The sequence below is a fragment of the Melospiza georgiana genome, chromosome 7 (assembly GCF_028018845.1).
Source record: "Melospiza georgiana isolate bMelGeo1 chromosome 7, bMelGeo1.pri, whole genome shotgun sequence".
Taxonomy (NCBI): Eukaryota; Metazoa; Chordata; class Aves; order Passeriformes; family Passerellidae; genus Melospiza; species Melospiza georgiana.
The window spans coordinates 25,107,288-25,125,059 of record NC_080436.1 but is presented as its reverse complement, the minus strand read 5'-3'; the positions used below and the strand labels follow the sequence as shown (position 1 = coordinate 25,125,059).

Genomic DNA, 17,772 nt, shown 5'->3' with positions numbered 1-17,772 from the left:
CCTGCTCACGCCCCAGAGAGGGCTGAGCAGTGGGTTGGGAGACCCATGCTCTGCCTGCATGCAGCCCCGCATGGCACAGCACCCACGCAGTTCACCCTGCTGACAGCCACGGGGCCCCTCTCTCCCTGCGCAGAGTCCTCAGATGACTCCTATGTCTCAGCGGGTGAAGACCCCCTGGAAGCTCCCATCTTTGAGATCCCCATCCAGGACATGTCCGTTGTCATGGGGGCAGAGGTGCTGCTCAAGTGCATTGTCACGGCCAACCCCCAGCCAGAAGGTGAGCTGCCCTGGAGCGGGGTGTCAAGGTCACGGTGTGGCAGAGGGACTCTCTGCATGCCCATGTCCCACCTGTGAGGCGTGAGTGGGACACCCAGGCTGAGCTGGGTGTCTCAGGAGAGGTGATGTGCCTGCCCTGGGAGCACCCCTTCTCAGACAGGAGTGAATGCTTGAGTGCTGCCTTGCAGGACAGGGGTCAGAGGACAGGGTGCCTGCTGTCCCCCAGTGCTGGGCAGGGCTGTTGGGAAAGTGGGAGAAGGGCTACTGAGCGCTGTGAGTGACGCAACCTGATCTAGTGGGTGGCGTCCCTGCCCATGGTGGGGGTGGGGGGGGGTCGTGTTGGAACCAGAAGATCATCAGGGTGTCTTCCAACCCTGATGGTTTCTTCGTCACGTCTTGAAGACACCAGGGTGTCTTCAAATCCTGTGGTTTCCCAGGAGCTTAGGGCTGATGGCCTCCGGGCACGCTGTATCCAGGAAGTGCGCGGGGGCAGCTGGGCATCCAGGACCGGTGCCAGTCGCCAAAGCCAGGCAGAAGCCAAGCCGCTCTAATTCCCGGAGGATGTCAGGAAGCAGATAGGGACCAGCCACGGTCTCTCCGTCGGAGGGCCGTGGGATCCCGGGGCTGCTCCCCATAGCAAATGGGTTCTCAGGCCAGGCAAAGGAGCGCCTGGCCTCCCCGGGCCCCTGCGCGGGCCCCGGGAAAGCTCGGGCTGTGCTGCCCACGCGTGACCCGCGCCTCTGCCGGCAGTGTCCTGGAGGAAGGACGGGGTCCCGCTGCGGAGCAGCACGACGCGCCCCATCAAGGCGGAGGGCGAGCGCCACACGCTGCTGGTGCGTAGCGCCCGGGTGGCGGACGCCGGGCTCTACACGGTCACCGCGGCCAACGAGGTGGGCGCCACCTGCTGCAGCGCCATCCTCAGCGTGCGGCCCGGTGAGTAGCGCGGCCGGAGGGACCCCGGGAGGCAAGGAGGGAGGCAGACAGGGAGGGAGCGAGGGCTGGCGCCGCGGCAGGCTGGCTGCCAGCTCTGCCGCTGCTGTCACTGGGAAGAAACCGGCTTCCTTACCCTACAAGGCTCGGTCTGAACCAAAGCAGCTGACGTGCTCCCGGCAGCCATGGCAGGATCCTGCCGTGGGGGGAGCGGGGTCAGGCTGTGAGCATCCCCTGGCGCCCAGCAAGCAGCCCGGTGTCCGGCCCCCACACCTGCCCCGTGTCCCGCTACACATGGGGGTACCTCAGCCTGCTCTGCAACCCGCAGACCATGTGGGTACCCCGGTCCCCAGCCTGCAAACCCTGTGGGTACTGCTGCCTCCAGCATGTGCACCGTGGGGATATCCCAGCCGGCTCCCCACCCCGCAAATCGTGGGTATATCCCTGTGCTCCGCTCCGCTATCCGCGGGGAGACCCCCGCCCCACAAACCTGTGGGGACAGACACCCTGCCCGCCCACCGAGCTGCTGGCCGGGGAGAACCCCCCGGCGCTGGCCATGGGGATACCCAGCCAGCTGCGGCCCCAAAGCCCTCCCCGTTCCAAGAGAGTGTTTCTGGGCGGCCGTCGGGCGGCTGGAGGGACCCCAAACTCCCCCGCTCCGTGGTTAGGGGGACAGGGCACCCAGGGGCAGCCGCGGCCGGGCAGGGCACAGCGGTGGGGGCCGGGAGGGGCCCGCAGACCCCGGCCCGCCGCGGGCCCTCCCCCAGCTGCTGGCCCAGCCCCGGGGGCCGGCCGGCGCTGGGCGGGGAGGGCTCAGCGGGCCGACGGCGCTGCGGGCGGGAGCGCCCGGCACCGGCAGCGCCGCGGGCACCGAGCGAGGGCGGTTCGGCGGCGTGGCGCGGCGCGGCTCGCGGGGCCGCCGTGGCCCCGGTGAGTGCGGGGTGCTTCGGGGGCGAGGGGAGGGTGCGGACAGGGGGAAGTCGGGCTCAGGCTCGCAGCTCTCCATTGGAAGCTGCCCGCGGGTAGCACGGACCCGCGGGGACACAGCCCTTGCCCCGTACCGGGAAGGCCGCCCGCCACTCCCGGCGCAGGGCAGGGAGTTTGAGAGCGCTCCGGCGGGCGGCCGGAGGGGGCCGGAATCCCCGTGGTGGCGACTGGGCTCTGTCGGTCCCCCGTGCCGGTCGCCGCTCCCCATCCCGTCCCCGCCGGCCCCCGTGGCCCGCACCCCGCGAGTCCCCCAGTGCGGCCCTCGATGGCGGGCGGGCTGCAGGAGGGAGCGCAGCTGCCAATGTCACCTTCAGCCGTGCCGGCCCGGGCAGGGACAGCCATCCCGGGAATCCGGGCGGCTTAAGGATGGGAGCGCGGGCTGCTGCGTAAGAGCCACTTGAGCCCTGCTGTCGCCTTGCGGAATATCGCGTCCCCTTATCATCCCGCGGCGTGCTTGCTGCTCACCCCCTCCCCCGGCGCGGCCACGCACCCCTTCGCTGCCGGCCCCTGCCGAGCCGGGATGGGCCGCGGGGTGCGTGTCCACGCCTGTAATGCAGGGTAGAGGAAAGGGGTGCCCTCCCTACCCCGCCTGTCCGGCCCCGGTTTCTGCCAGCTCCTTACCCAGCCTCTCCTGTGCTAGCACCCGCTGTGGAGCGGCATGGGAGCTTGCCCCCCGCCGTCGGCCAGGTCAGCCCCATCACATCGGACGAGGAGTACCTGAGCCCACTGGAGGAGTTCCCAGAGTCCGGCACCCCCCAGCACCGACCGGCCATGAAGCTGCAGCCAAGAGCCGAGCATGGGGCTGCCCGCGGCTCCCCTGAGACCACCTTCAAGGCTTCACCCACCTTCGAGGTGAGATAGCAAATCCCCCAGGACTGGTAGAGGGGTGCAGTGCCCTGTGACTCCGGTACCATGGTCCTCGGTACCTGGAGGTGCTGAGTCAGATCTTCCTAGCCCTTGGTCTGATGTGGGGTCCTGCCAGCAGCTGGGCAGGCTCCACCCCACCATCTTCCCTGGCACTCCTGTTGTGATAGGGGACAGACAGACAGCCCTGGGTGCAGTGGTGGGGTGCAGATGGTGCTTGCTGCTTTCTGACCCCTCTTTCCCCAGGTATCCTTGTCGGACCAGTCGGTGCTGGAGGGGCAGGATGTTAGCATGAGTGTCCGTGTCCGTGGGGAGCCCAAGCCCATCATTTACTGGTGAGTCCTGCTGCTCTCTGGGATCACAGCTGGGCAGAAAAGGGGGGGACAGGCACAGTGACCCCTCCATTTGGGGATGGTTGCATGGAGCTCTGATCCTGAGCAAGGAGTGTTGGAGAAGGGTTTTTCTGGGGACAGGCAGGCTGTGTGTGCAGGGCCAGGTGTGACCGCGGTGCTCTGCCTCTGTCTGGAGCAGGCTGAGAAACAGGCAGCCGGTGAAGTATGGGCGCCGGCACCACGCGGAGGAGGCAGAGGGCGTGCGGGGGCTCTTCACACTGCACATCCTGGCGGCGGAGCACACCGACACCGGCTTCTACACCTGCAAGGCTGTCAACGAGTATGGCACCAAGCAGTGCGAGGCCAAGCTGGAGGTCAGAGGTAAAACTCCCTGAGTATGTCACCCAAGAATGTGAGAGGCCAGCTGGCTCTAGTGCCCTGCATGAGCTGTGGGGAAGGCACCACTGCAGGCCCCCCACTTGGTGGTGTGACATAAGAAGGGGACAAGCCATCTCCCCCTGTGGTGGGACAGGTGGGGAACAGGAAAGTGGAGCTGTGTGCCTGGGGCTGTCTGCAGAGGCTGGCCCTGCAGCAGAAGGCAGTCTGCCTTGCTGTCTCCTCCACATGTGCAGCCCTGGGTCCCACCTGTTGCCTGCTGTTCCAGAGCCCCACTGATCTGACCCAGACCCAACTGCTTCTCACAGCCCAGCTTCACCCCACACACACACTTATGGGGCGAAGTGCTGCCCCTGGCTCACCAGGGAGGGCTTTTGGCCTTGGGGGCTCTGTAGGAAACATGTCCTCATGCCCTGCAGCTTGCTCCCTCCTTGCCCCAGGCTACCTGCAAGCTCTGTGCCAGGCACAGGGCAATTGCAGGGGGTCCCTCCCTGCCCATTTCCAGCAACGTCCCATACTCACGGGACTTCACTGACCACTCCCCTTTCCTCGCTATGGCTCCCCAGCCCTGCTGTGGTCCTCCTAGGACCCCAAAGTATGTGTGCAGTTTTGAGGGGGTGAGGGGGGAGCTGGAACTGATAGCCAGGCTCTACCTGGCCTGGTATCCCCAAGGCCAGGGAAGGGGCCTGTAGGGATGACTGATGCTGCCGCCCTCCTCTTGCCCTTTGCTGTGTGTGCCCTGCTCCCCCAGCCCTCCCCGCTGATGGCTGCCTGAACCCCCTGAGCTGTGCCGATCCCAGCCAGGCCTTGGCTGCGCTGCTTGCACGCTGCCTGCCGGGACAGCGCTCCCAGCCCACAGCAAAGCGCGGCGGCACGGGGGCGGGAGCGGAAGCCGTCCCAGTGTCCCACGACGGGCAGGAGCCGGGCTGGAGGGGTGATGTCGAACCCCGGCCCTTCTTGGGGGGCTCAGCAGATGGCTCCGTGCCTTGCTGCCCACTCGCACCCCTCGTGCTGGCGCTGGTCTGTGTGTCCGTGCCGCTGCACTAACCCTTCCGCTTGCTGACTGCGGTTTTTGTCTGTACGCAGGGGGAGTACGATAAGGGGGTGCATCTCTCAGAGCCGCGGCTGCGGGGCTCTTAGTTGGACACCTCTTAGGCAGTGGACCTCACCTTGTGTTATTACCTCCTTCTCCATCCGCCGCCTCGTCCTGGACGCACCGCGGGGACGCGCGGGCCTCGACTGCGGGCCGGGGCTCGCCAGATGGCCGGGGCAGGCGGCACTGAGGCGGGCGGGGGGAGCAGCAGGGGAGCAGCAGGCGCCCCTCAGCCGGGCCAGGGTGCCCATATGATGCTGTCTTGTCTCTTGCTCCATCCGTTTGTCCCTGTCTGTGTGTTCTGCTGCCTCTCTCTTGCTGCCCAGGGAAAGGGAGCAGGGAGCTGAGCCTGCGGTTGCCGCCGTGCCGGCCAGGGCTGTAGGGAAGGAGCTGCAGGGCGGTGGCAGCTCTGTGACAGTCACCTTGGAGCACGGGAGACAGGAGACCCCAGGGACCCCACAGGGGAACACCCTGCGTGAGGTGCAGGCGGGAGGGAGATCATTGGCCCCTTTGGCTCACGGTGGCCACTCAGGTGCCAGCTTGGCCGCCAAGACACGTCCCTTGTAGCCCCAGGGCTTGGGTCCCTCAGGAGCATCCCCTGGCTGTGGGTCTCTTCTTCCCAGGGAGGGGGCTTGATGGGGGGGGCGGGCTGCGAGGCCGTGACCCTTTTTTTTTTGTAGCTCTAATAAAATCTGTTTGGTAAAGCGCTGTGTGGTGTGTTCCTGGCACGGACACCTCCCCTCACCCCCAGCCCCCTCCCTGCTCAGCTCTGCTTTCCACATCTCGCCTCCCATCCCACCCTTCCCTGCTGCACTCCCTGCCCGCTGCACCAGGCCCCCTCCCTGCATGAACCACTGCCCTGCATGTACTCCCACTCCATCTCTGCTACCTCTCATGGTTGCTTTTCAGTTGCTGAGATGCATCTCTCTCTTTCTTTCTCTCTCTCCCCCCTCCCCGGGCAGCTCGCCCCGAGTGCCAGTCCCTGGCCATCGTGGTTCCCCTGCAGGACTTGGTGGTCGGGGCGGGGGAGCTGGCGGTCTTTGAGTGCATGGTGGCCGGCCCGCCAGACATGGACGTGGACTGGCTGTCCCGGGGCCGGCTGCTCCAGCCTGCACTGCTCAAATGCAAGATGCATTTTGATGGGCGCAAGTGCAAGCTGCTGCTCACCTCTGTGCATGAAGATGACAGCGGAATCTACACCTGCAAGCTCAGCACTGCCAAAGGTAAGCGGTGGGCATGCAGCTCCCCCAGGGGTTTCTCACTCAGGGCTTGACCCTAGCAGGGGGGAAGACCCCCCTACCTTGGGCTCGGGGCTCTTGTTCCCAGGGATGTAGCTGTGAGTGCTGGAGATAGGGTACAGGGAGACAGGGGCATAGGGAGTGGGTGGTGCCCCAGGTGCTGGGAAGATTTCTCAGGGAAACCTGGTGTGTGCCAGTTCTTGGACTCCAGTACCCTGAGCCCTGCAGCTCTGTCCCACCCCACTCCACTCAGCTCCTCTGCCAGCATGCATGTGGCTCCCTGAGACATGGGAAGATGCATTTGTTCCATGGGTGCACCCAGTGGATGCAGACCTGGAGTCCAGCTGTCCCTGTCCCCTGGCTTCAGAGCTTGTGGGCATGCTGCTCCAGTACTGAAGTGTCTCTGCTGGCTTGGGAGGTGGTGGGGAAATGGGCAAGGAGTCAGAGCTTCCCAGCCTCTCCCACCAAACCATCACTGATGACAGCTCAGCAAGAGCTGCATGGGCCTCTGTCTCATGGCTCTGGCACAGCTGCGCCTGTGCATGCTGCCCACAGCTCTGACCCACACAGAATCCACTCTCCTGCCCATCTAGGCAGCAGGGCTGGGAGGGCATTGCAGGGAGAAGCAGCAATCCCTGCACCCTGTGGTTGGTGCCTGTGCAATCCTCCATGAAGGCACTGTATTCCCATGGGGCTTTGAAGGCAGCAGCAGTTTGGGGCTCAGGCAGGTGAGGGTGTGCCTGAGAATGGTGTTGCCCATCCTTACCCAGGGTGGGTGACAACACCATCATGGCAAAGTGGTCCCTGCTGGAAATCCCCTCACCAGGAGCATCAAGCCTGCTCGTGTCCCCATGCTGCTCCTTGGATGCTGCATGTGCTGGCACTACCTGCTCAAGCATTGCTGCCCCATTCCCAAGGGGATAGGCCAGCTGTGATCTCCTGCCCTGCGAGGAGGACAGGGCATCCTCCCACCCCACCTTGCTCTGGCACCTGCACTGCTGTGCAGAAGGGAAAGAGGAGTCTGCTGCCATCAGAGCCCTAGCCCTGGGCATGGGGACCTTGCACACATTAGTGCCCCCTGCCCTGCACAGGGACAGAGCCTGGAACCCCACACACCCAGGCTCAGCCCACACCATGTGTGGGGTATGCTCACCCACAGCACACTGGGTGCTGGGCTGCAGCCGGGGGGTGTCACAGGCTGCTCCTGCCCTGCACAGGCACGTGCTGTGGGGCTCACAGGGCCTGCTCTCCTCGCAGATGAGCTGACCTGCAGTGCCCGGCTGACGGTGCAGCCCTCTGTGCAGCCGCTCTTCACCCGCAAGCTGGAGGATGTGGACGTGGTGGAAGGGCGGACAGCGCGCTTTGTCTGCATGATCAGTGGGACTCCCCCTCCGACGGTTACCTGGACTCACTTTGGTAACCCCCAAGCTCAGAGAGCTTGCCAAGGGCCCTGCAGGGAGACCTCATCTCCCTGGGGGCTGCACCCAAAGGCTGCAGCTGGCTGGGGCTGGAGGGGATGCTGCTCCTGATGGTGGTGTGTGTTTCTGCACAGGCCTGCCAGTGCAGGAGGGGGAGAACGTGCGGATTCAGCAGGACGGAGGGCTGCACTCACTGGTCATTGTGCACGTGGGCAGTGAAGATGAAGGGCAATACAAGGCAACTGCCAGGAACATCCATGGCCATGTGGAGTGCTCTGCTGAGCTCTATGTGGAGGAGCCACGGCCATCTGCAGCCTCCCAGATGTAAGAGCTGGATGGTCACTGGAACCTGCTTCCCCCTGCTCGCTCCCCTCTGGGAGCTGGTATCCAACAGGCTTATGCAAAGCCTAGGGCTGGGCTGAGCTGGGGGCATTGCACCATGCTCCCATTGTGAGCATCTGTGGGCTCTTGCAGCTCTAAGCTGGAGAAGATGCCATCCATCCCAGAGGAGCCAGAGCAGGTGGAGACAGAGACAGAGTGCTTCACCATGCCTGATTTCCTGAAGCCACTGCACAACCTGGACGTGGTGGAGTCGAAAGAGGCCGTGCTGGAGTGCCAGGTGGCCGGGATGCCCTACCCCTCCATCACCTGGTACCACAATGGCTCCCGAATTGACAGCACTGATGACCGCAAGATGATGCAATGTAGGACTCCTCGTTGCCTTCCCCACCCCCTGGGGTCCCTCTACATGGGGTGGGAGAAAGGGGAATACCTTTATAGGAGGCATCACCCCCCAGACCTTTTCACCCCATGAGGCAGGAAGGGGAGCTCTGTGCTGCTTATTAGCTGGTAGGGTCTTACCTGTGTCCCCCTGTTCTCCACCAGATAAAGACATCCATCGTCTGGTATTCACGGCTGTGAGCCACGCACACGCTGGTGTCTACAAAAGTGTCATTGCCAACAAAGTGGGGAAGGCCACGTGCTATGCACACCTCTATGTCACCGGTAAGCAGCAGCAGACACCACCTGGGATGTGTGGCCACTTGCAGCCACCCTGCCAGGCTGTGACCCAGGATCGTCATGAGGTCCTAGAGGAAAAGGATCACAGGGCAGCTTAGGTTGGATGGAGGGGACCTCAGGAGGTCTCTAATCCAACATAAAAGTGGGGCCAGCAGTGCAGTTCTCATCTTGTGTGGTCAGGAGCCATCCCTGGACCACTAGGTGCTGCATGAAGCTTGCTGGCAGTGCCAGTCCTGCAGGGGCTGGCAGGCTGAGTCCCCACCAGGAAGCCAGAAAGAATTACTGGTCTCATCCATCCCCGCAGTCAGTATCTCCCAGAGCGTGAGGCAGATGCCCTGATAAGCTGGGGCAGTTCCTATGCTTACATCCCTGCCCACCTCCCCCTGCAGATGTGGTGCCAACCCCCCCAGACGGGCCCCCCACTGTGGCCTCAGTGACTGGCAGAGCCATCACGCTGACCTGGAACAAGCCCAAGTGGCTGGACGCTGCCATAGGTAAGGGGGCAGGCTATGGGCAGGAAGCTGGCAGGGCGTGGGCAGTGCCATGATGGGGTGCATGAGGTAGCTCCATGCCAGGGAGCTCCATGCACTGACCCTCTCCCCTTTCAGACCCTAACTCGGTGACCTACGTGGTGCAAATGCAAGTGCTGGGCACGATGCAGTGGGTGGTGCTGGTGACTGGTGTGCAGGACACCACCTACACAGTGCACAGGCTGACCAAGGGTGCCCAATACCTCTTCCGTGTCATCACTGCCACTCCCAAGAGCAACAGCAAGCCCTCCCCACCTGTGGGGCCCGTGCAGCTCCTGGACCGGGGTGAGAAGGGCAGTGGGGAGGGAGTGGGTAGCTGGGCTAGAGGTCTCTGTCCCTTGTTGGGTGACAAGCTGCCCAGGGCTGGGTGGCATGGAGTGGGCAGGGGTTGGTGAAAATGCATTTGGCAGGTCCCTACTTGGAGGAGGCCCCAGTCATCCTGGACAAACCAGATGTGGTGTATGTGGTAGAAGGCCAGCCAGCGTCCATCACCATCACCCTCAACCATGTGGAGGCCACTGTCACCTGGAAGAGGTAGGACATGGCACTGTGCCTTGTTGCCTGCCCCGTGCCTAGCATCGCCCCACAAGATGCACATAGAGGGATTTCCACCTCTCCATGAAGCCCACTGTGTGTGGGTGGGGGGCTCCTTCCCTGGGGCTGGTCTGGGTGTGCACACAGGGATGATGTCCAGGGCTCTGAGGAGTTGTGGGGTGCTATCTGTAGGGTATTAAGGGGCAAGAGCCATTGAGGAGGCAGAATTAGCAACAGAATGTGAGCCCTTGTGGAGGCTGTGGGGTGGGAACTGGGGCTGACTGTGGGTAAGGAGGTGGTCCTGGGCTGTGGGGTGGGATCTGTCAACGGGGCAGTGGTTCTGCCTGGGGAGCTGTGATGTGACAGCCGCTGTGCTTGCAGGGCTGGGCAGGTGCTGGGGGAACTGGAGGGCACGTGTGAGATGATGATGCCAGATGACGACCAGCACTGCCTGCGGCTGCTGCGCGTGGGCCGGGGGGCTGGGGGGCTGCTGGCCTGCGAGGTGAGCAACCGCCACGGCACTGCCCACTGCACCCTGCGCCTCCGCCTCGCAGGTACGTGCCCCTGCACGGGGAGGGTGTCCCTCTGCTGGGGGGGGCACCCTGTGGTGCTCCAAGCCCATATGCTGGGGGGGCCATTGCCCCATGGTGCCCCATGCCTGTATGCCACGGGGGCACTGGCCCATAGAGTGACACTGATCCTCAGTCCTTCACACTCGCATGTTGTGGCAATGCTGACCTGTAGGGCGGCGATCATGGGGATGATAAACCATGAACCATGCATTGGCACTGCTGCTCGGTGTCCCATACCCATGTCTGACCTGGGCAGAGGTGTCCTATAACTGTGTACATGGGGAGGCAGTGCCTCATGGTGTCCCTTAGCCATGGATGCCATGGGTGGCACTGCTGCAGGGTGTCCCATCCCTGCGTGTAATTGGGAGGCACTGCTCCCAGCGCCCTACAGGCAAGAACCATAAGGGACACCTCCACAATGCCCCACAGTGCCCCACATCCATATGTAACGAGAGATGCATTACCACAGTGCCCCGTGGCTGTGTGCTGAGGGTGGCACTGCCCCACAGTGCCCCACTCCAAAGGGGAACTGCCGAATGCTGCTGCAGACACATGCCATTTGTGGTTTGTCCTCCCACTTCCATGTGCATTGGAGTGGCACTGCCCCATGTCACTCCATGCCCCTACCCCTACTTGCAGCACCTCACAGCTGCACGCTCTGTGCCACTGGCAGGGGACTGGCACTGCCCCATGGTGCCCCATGCCCCATCTCTTGGCAGAGGCACCACGCTTTGAGTCCATCATGGAGGACATTGATGCCCAGGAAGGGGAGACACCACGATTCGCTGTGGTGGTGGAGGGGAAACCGCTGCCGGACATCATGTGGTACAAGGTGGGCTGGGAGCCCCCATCCCCTTCCTGAACCATATTCCCACGAGACCCACAAATTTCACAGCATCACTGGGGTTGTTGCACTGGTGATAAAGGATGTGTCCCATGCCCTACCCATGGGGAAAGGGTGGTGGGAGTTGGTCAGGGGTGGGACAGGACACCCCCAATACCCCTGTTTCCCCCAGGATGGGGAGCTGCTAGAGGAGAGCAGCCACCTGAGCTTCGTGTATGAGGACAATGAGTGCTCGCTGGTGGTGCTGGGTGCTGCTGAGCCTGACAGCGGCGTCTACACCTGCACAGCCAAGAATCTGGCTGGGGAGGTCTCCTGCAAAGCAGAGCTGGTGGTGCGGGCAGGTACGGCTGACTGGCTCCCCAGCCCCTGAGGGTAGAGTCTGGATGTCTGGCTTGCCCCTTGCCAGCGCCTTTCCTTCTCCCAGCCCAGCCCACTGCTGATGCCAGCATGGAGGAGGATGCGCTGCACAAGGCACGACGCCTGACTGACTACTATGATGTGCACGAGGAGATCGGGAGGTAGGTGGGCCTGGCATGATGGGGCACCCTGGGCACTGCAGGGACGGGGGCACTGGAGCCAGGCTGCACCCTGGGGCGCCACATAGGGCACTAAGCTCCATGATATGCCTGATCCTGGTGTGCTGGGGCTCCTCTCAGCTGTCAGGGGATGCTCCTGTGCCAGCTTAGGCTGGGGACCTGGCGTGGTCAGAGAAAAGCCAGGCTTGGGCTCTCTGTGCCTCTGTAACAGAGGCAGCTGAGGCTGCAAGCAGCTCCCTGCAGAGTGGGTGCTTGTGCCAGCTGCTCAGGGAAGGGGGAGGTCTCCTGCTCACGCACGTTCTTATCCTCCTTACCCCTTCTGCTGAATTGCAGGGGGGCTTTCTCCTATCTGCGGAGGGTGACAGAGAAGAGCACCCGGCTGGATTTCGCCGCCAAGTTCATCCCTGGGAGGACCAAGGCCAAGCAGTCGGCGCGGCGGGAGCTGCACATTCTCTCTCAGCTGGACCACGAGCGCATTGTCTTCTTCCACGATGCCTTTGAGAAGAAGAATGCCGTCATCATGGTCATGGAGCTGTATCCTCGGGCACTGCTCCATGGGTGCACAGCACAGGGGAGGAGGGGAGGCCTTTGCATGGGACAGGTGGGCAGAGGGGGTGCAGAGGAGCTGGGTGTGGGGCACAATGGAGCACAGAATTTTTATGCTCCTTGACTGGGGCCCAGCTGCTCTGAAGAAGAGCTGCTGGACAGGATGGTGAGGAAGCCTTCAGTATGCGAGTCGGAGGTGAGTGAACACTGTGGGAGCAAAGTGATGTGGAAGAGAGGGATCCTGGGGACAGTAGTGTCTGTCCCAGCCTAGATATGTGTAGCGCTCATTGTATCAGGCTACTAAGGGGGCCACAGCCCACATTCTCCTCTGCACAGGGTCAGTGTGTGGCTGACTCCTGTTTAGGCTGCCCACTCTCCTCACCCCATCTCTTGCAGGTCCGCTCCTACATGCGGCAGGTCCTGGAAGGGATCTGCTACCTGCACCAGCACAGTGTCCTGCACCTGGACATCAAAGTGAGTGAGAGTCTTTACAGACTCCTCCTGCCCGGTGCCTCCAGTGAAGGGCTCCTGGTGCACTGGGTGGGAGTGGTCCTCTGAGAGGGAACATTCATGCCCTGGGTAAAGCCCCTGCGTCCTGCCAAGCTCCCCTTTGCTCTGCACTGTCCTGTAGCCAGAAAACCTCCTGATGGCAGATTTGAGCAGCGAGCAGATCCGGATCTGTGACTTCGGCAATGCACAGGAGCTGACGTCTGAGGAGCCACAGTACTGCAAGTATGGCACCCCTGAGTTCGTGGGCCCTGAGATTGTCAACCAGACCCCTGTCTCCAGCGTCACCGACATCTGGTAAGGGTGGTCCTTGGGTGGTCGGTGGGCTCCCTGCTATGCCAGGAGAGACTGGGCACCCTGGAGGGCTTGTGATGTGCAGTAACTGTGCTCTCCTCTCTGCAGGCCTGTGGGGGTTATCGCATACCTCTGGTAAGTGCCCTGGTGTGTCTTCACAGAAGGGACACCCTTTCCACCCCTTCACCAGTTGCAGAGCTGAGGCTGTGACCATGCACATGACTCCTTACAGACTCAGCCTCCTTTCCAGCTGCTCCTACCTCTGCCCTCCCCACGGCACCAGGGCTGAGGTCTGAGGTCCTGTCCTCAGTCTCCCATACTTTCCATGTTGTTTCCCATGCTGTCCCCGTGACCCCAGAGATGGGGTCTGGGGTCATGTCCTCAGTTCTCTGTATTTTCCATGCTGTTTTTCATGGCCACATGGCCCAGTGACAGTGTCTCCTCCATGGCAGCTTGACAGGGATCTCCCCCTTCGTGGGGGAGAATGACAAGACAACACTGATGAACATCCGCAACTACAACGTGGCCTTTGAGGAGAGGATGTTCCAGGGGCTCACCCGGGAAGCCAAGGGCTTTGTCATCAAAGTGCTGGTCAATGACAAGCTGTGAGTACTGCAGGGTCCCCTTCCCCATCCCCTGCCCCTTCAGCATGAGCTTTGTGCTCAAGGGAGGGTGGGGACCCCCATGCATCAGGGTACCCAAGGGCAAGGCTAGCTGCACAGCTCTGCTGGGATGCACCATGGGCAGCCAGACTCTCCTGCCCTTTTTCCCCTGGCCAAAGCCTGTGATCCTGGGTGTTCTCACCCAATGGTGTCGGTTCACAGGAGACCCAATGCAGAACAGACCCTGGAGCATCCCTGGTTTAAGGTGAGCCTGGGTTCAGAACTAAGAGGCCATGGGATTCCCTGAGCCTGCTGCAGGCTCCAAGGGACACCATTCTTCCCTCACCCCACAGACACTGGCAAAAGGAAAGGTCATCAGCACCGACCACCTCAAGCTCTTCATCTCCCGTCGGAAATGGCAGGTGAAGGCAGGGGCTGGGGAGGCAGGGAGGGGGCAGGTGGGACTGTGTCTTGGGCAGGATGGGGGGATGTGTAATGGCAGGATGATGCCATGCCACGCACCTGAGCCTGACCCAGCCCTCTCTGCTGGCTGCAGCGCTCACAGATCAGCTACAAGTGCAACATGGTGCTGCGGCCGATCCCAGAGCTGCTGGAGGACACGTCCAACCACCTCTCCATCGCCGTGCCCCGGCATCTCAAGGAGTCACCAGCGCTGTCATCCTCCTCAGACTCAGACGATCTGGATGAGCTGCCCTTCATCCCCATGCCACACCAGGTGGAGTTCTCTGGCTCCCGCATGTCCCTCAATGAGATCCCCACAGACGATGAGACCATTGGGACATCCGAAGGGCTGCTGCCGGAGGGGGATGCCTCTGCCATGGAGTGGCAGAGCCAGGGCACAGGGAAGCCTGGGGTGGCCCTAGGGAAGCGGCCAAGGAGTGCTGGGCCACGACGACCATGTGCAGAGGTGGAGGCAGCTGGTTCCTCTGATGAGGAAGCCCCCGAAGGCCAGAAGCGGCCGGAGTATCCTCGCAAAGCCATGAGGAAGGGTTCCAGCCTGGAGTCCCCAGGGAGTGCCCGTCGGGGAGAGCTGAAGAGGGGCAGCTCTGCTGACAGCGCCCTGCTGCATCAACAGCTCCCAGGGACTGAGGAGGGGGCTGTGGCAGCCCGGGACCCCCGTGGGGCCCTAGCCAAGGCAGCCTCCATGGAGTTGCCAAGGAGAAAGATGGTCTGGGGGGAGGATGATCATGCCCAGCGCCTGGAGCTGATGCGCCAGCGGCTGCTGCGGGGAAGCTCTGGGGACAGCAAGGTCAGTGGCCTGCGGGGTCCCCTCCTGGAGACCCTGGGGGTCAGCCCTGACAAGAAAGTCTCACGGTCAGCCCGCCTGGAGCCTCCAGCAGTGCCACGGCTGGTGCGGGCAGCCTCCAGCGAAGCCACCTCGCCGCGCCTCCTCCCCGCTGAGTGCCGGCTGCAGAAGAGCAGCTCCTTCAGCCACGGGGATGCCGAGCCTGTCGTCCGGCACAGACGTTCTGGTGCACCCCTGGAGATCCCAGTGGCCTGCCTGGAGGCCCAACGGCTCAAGGAGTCCCCCTCTCTCTCTGCCCTCTCTGATGCTCGGCCCACAGCGCCACCAGACACCCCAAGCACACCAACACCCCCTCCAGCAGAGATGGCTGTTCCCCAGGCTGGCCCTGCAAAGGCCGCCTCAGGGAGGAGGCGCATCCCTGAGGAACATGGCCCACCTGGGGCCAGCAAGGCTGCCACCACCACAGGGAAGAAGCCCACGGACAGGGGACAGGAGGACAAGACACCCACCAAGGCTGCTGGAGCCAGTGGGGAGGGGGCTGCCAGGACAGGAGCTCCCACCCCACCAAAGTCCACAACCCCTGTTCCCCAAACCCACATAAAGTCTTCCTATGCTAAGATGATGCAAGTCATGGGAGGTATTCAAGGTGAGGAGACAGCCACAGAGGAGCCCCCACCAACCACCAACGAGCCCCCACCAACCATCAAGGAGACCCCACCAGCCAGCCCTGCAAAGCCCCCTACACCAGCACCAGCAGCAAGGAGGGAGGTGAAACCCACCGGCTCCTCCAGCTCCTTGGTCATCCAGGACATCGATTCGGAGGAGGTCTTTGAGGCCAAGTTCAAGCGGAGCCGCGAATCATCCCTCACGCGGGGGCTGAAGCGCCTCACCCGCTCCCGCTCCGAGGACCGGCACCTGGCCGGCCCCCCAGCCTCTGACGAGGGCATCTACCGTCCTACACCGGCCGGCGTGCCCCTGGAGCTGCGCAGGGAGCGGCCCACCGGGCTGGCAGCCAAGTCCAAGTCGGTGCAGGACCTGCATGAGGTGGAGAAGGACGGGGGCTTCTTTCGGAGGATGTCCATACTCCTCAAGCGGACCCCGCCGGCTGAGAGGAAGAAGAGCATGGGGGAGGACGGAGGCACTGAGACCCCCCCACCCGGTGGGCGCCGCTTCTCCTGGAGCATGGCTCTGGCCAGCTCCAGGGAGCGGAGGGACTCAGAGAGCCTCAAGTCAGAGCCGGGGGGTGGCGGGGAGAGCGAGTCACCGGCGGTGGCCGTGCGGAGGAAGATCAGTGCCACCATGGAGCGGGTCTCGGCGCGGCTCCGCAGCGTGTCGGATGAACGGCCGGAGGGCGAGGGCTCCCGGCAGCTCCGTCGCGCCAGCTCCGAGGGTGAGAGCTTGCGGCCGGGGCCCGCCCCTGCCCCCGCGCCCTCCTCCGAGTCCCTGCGCTCCGAGGCCAGCACCGGCTCCGCTGCCTCTGTCAAAGGTGAGCGATGAGGGCGATCCCGCGGGGCTCTCCTGCGGGCAGCCCACGGCCCAGTCGCTGTGGGTACGGCAGGCGTGGCCGCCCTGGCCTGGCCCCGCTCTCACCTGCCCTGGGCGCCCACAGGTGGGGGTGACACTCAGAAGAGGTCCCGCTGGGAGCGCTGGGGGCTCTCCCGGGGCAAGAAGGAGAAGACGGCCTCACAGCCCAGCATCCCCTCCAGCCTTCTGCGGGAGGAGGGACTCGCCGCCGGCCGGCCACACACACCCAGTGAATCGGGTAGGTGCAGCCCCAGGACGGGATGGCGGGTGTGTATCCCCACCCCAGCCTAACGCCCCACTCTGCTTTCCAGATTTCCCCCCTATTTTCCACATCAAGCTGAAGGACCAGGTGCTGCTGGAGGGCGAGGCGCTGACCCTCTGCTGCCTTCCTGCTGGCAGCCCAACCCCACGGATCCTCTGGATGAAAGGTGGGGCGCTGCCCGCACTGCCTCGGTGGGTGGGCTCTGACAGACACCGTATCATCCCACTCCTCTTCTCCCCCTACAGACAAGAGGTCCCTGCAGCCCGACAGTGGGCTGAACGTCATCTCCTGCAAGGACGGACGTCAGATGCTCACCATCGCCAAGGTCTCCAGGAAGGATGCAGGGCTGTACGAGTGTGCAGCTGCCAACATCCTGGGCACAGCCATCAGCTCCTGCACGCTGGCTGTGGCACGTAAGGAGGCTGAGGTCCTCGGGAGACAGGAAGGGCACAAGTCGGGCACATGGCTGGGGATCAGTTGGTGCAGGTCACTAGAGTACTGCTCTCTTGGGGCGTGCAAGAGACTGGGGCTTTTGAAACAGGACAGGCTGGTTTTACATGAGTGTTTCCAACATCTCTGAACCCATGTGTTGTTATGCCCTCTCACTGCAGCAGCTCTGCTCTGCCCCTGGCTGGACAGCCAGCCCACCCTGTCTGTACCCTTGCAGGGCTCCCTGGGCGGCCAGGCACTCCGGAGATCCCCCAGAAGTACAAGAACACGGTGCTGGTGCTCTGGAAGCCTGCTGAGAGCAAAGCCCCCTGCACCTACACACTGGAGCGCAGACTGGAAGGTATGTGGGGCTGCCTGCCATCCCCTGGGAGCCACAGCCAGGAATATGGGCTCACGGAGGGGCACCTAGGAAAAAAGTGCCCAATATCCTCGCTGTCCCCTGTGGCTTGGCCAAATCAACGGCAGGGGACAGTGGGCTGCCCCTGTCCCTGGTCTGCCCTCCCCTAACCTTACTTCTGCTGTGGCAGGGGAGCACGAGTGGAAGATTGTCAGCACTGGTATCACTGACTGCTACTTCAATGTGACTGAGCTGCCTCCAGGGAGCACTGCCAAGTTTCGTGTGGCCTGTGTCAACAAGGCTGGGCAGGGACCCTACAGCAACCCCTCAGTAAAGGTGCATCTTGAGGCAGCAGGTGAGCAAGCCCTGTCCCATGGGCGTGGGGTGGCTATGGGGCTGCCTGTGGCCCCTGG

At 63.2% G+C, this 17,772-nt stretch overlaps 1 protein-coding gene across 6 annotated transcripts in view; it reads left to right on the top strand.

Moving 5' to 3' along the window:
* The window catches only part of SPEG (striated muscle enriched protein kinase), a 32,299-nt gene that overhangs the window by 10,481 nt on the left and 4,046 nt on the right, over positions 1–17,772 (top strand). For all 6 annotated transcript variants that reach the window (XM_058028024.1, XM_058028026.1, XM_058028023.1 and 3 more), the window contains 31 exons: positions 134–277; positions 1,027–1,209; positions 2,834–3,045; positions 3,304–3,392; positions 3,589–3,770; positions 5,841–6,101; positions 7,374–7,532; positions 7,669–7,858; positions 8,009–8,238; positions 8,420–8,539; positions 8,944–9,048; positions 9,163–9,369; positions 9,495–9,618; positions 10,000–10,172; positions 10,910–11,022; positions 11,207–11,375; positions 11,459–11,552; positions 11,904–12,104; positions 12,252–12,312; positions 12,513–12,590; positions 12,748–12,920; positions 13,026–13,052; positions 13,370–13,522; positions 13,742–13,784; positions 13,873–13,941; positions 14,076–16,272; positions 16,396–16,548; positions 16,622–16,738; positions 16,818–16,985; positions 17,240–17,362; positions 17,550–17,714. In XM_058028024.1, coding sequence (XP_057884007.1) covers positions 134–277; positions 1,027–1,209; positions 2,834–3,045; positions 3,304–3,392; positions 3,589–3,770; positions 5,841–6,101; positions 7,374–7,532; positions 7,669–7,858; positions 8,009–8,238; positions 8,420–8,539; positions 8,944–9,048; positions 9,163–9,369; positions 9,495–9,618; positions 10,000–10,172; positions 10,910–11,022; positions 11,207–11,375; positions 11,459–11,552; positions 11,904–12,104; positions 12,252–12,312; positions 12,513–12,590; positions 12,748–12,920; positions 13,026–13,052; positions 13,370–13,522; positions 13,742–13,784; positions 13,873–13,941; positions 14,076–16,272; positions 16,396–16,548; positions 16,622–16,738; positions 16,818–16,985; positions 17,240–17,362; positions 17,550–17,714 — 6,483 coding nt within the window. The remainder of the gene's footprint in view (positions 1–133; positions 278–1,026; positions 1,210–2,833; positions 3,046–3,303; positions 3,393–3,588; positions 3,771–5,840; positions 6,102–7,373; positions 7,533–7,668; positions 7,859–8,008; positions 8,239–8,419; positions 8,540–8,943; positions 9,049–9,162; positions 9,370–9,494; positions 9,619–9,999; positions 10,173–10,909; positions 11,023–11,206; positions 11,376–11,458; positions 11,553–11,903; positions 12,105–12,251; positions 12,313–12,512; positions 12,591–12,747; positions 12,921–13,025; positions 13,053–13,369; positions 13,523–13,741; positions 13,785–13,872; positions 13,942–14,075; positions 16,273–16,395; positions 16,549–16,621; positions 16,739–16,817; positions 16,986–17,239; positions 17,363–17,549; positions 17,715–17,772) is intronic.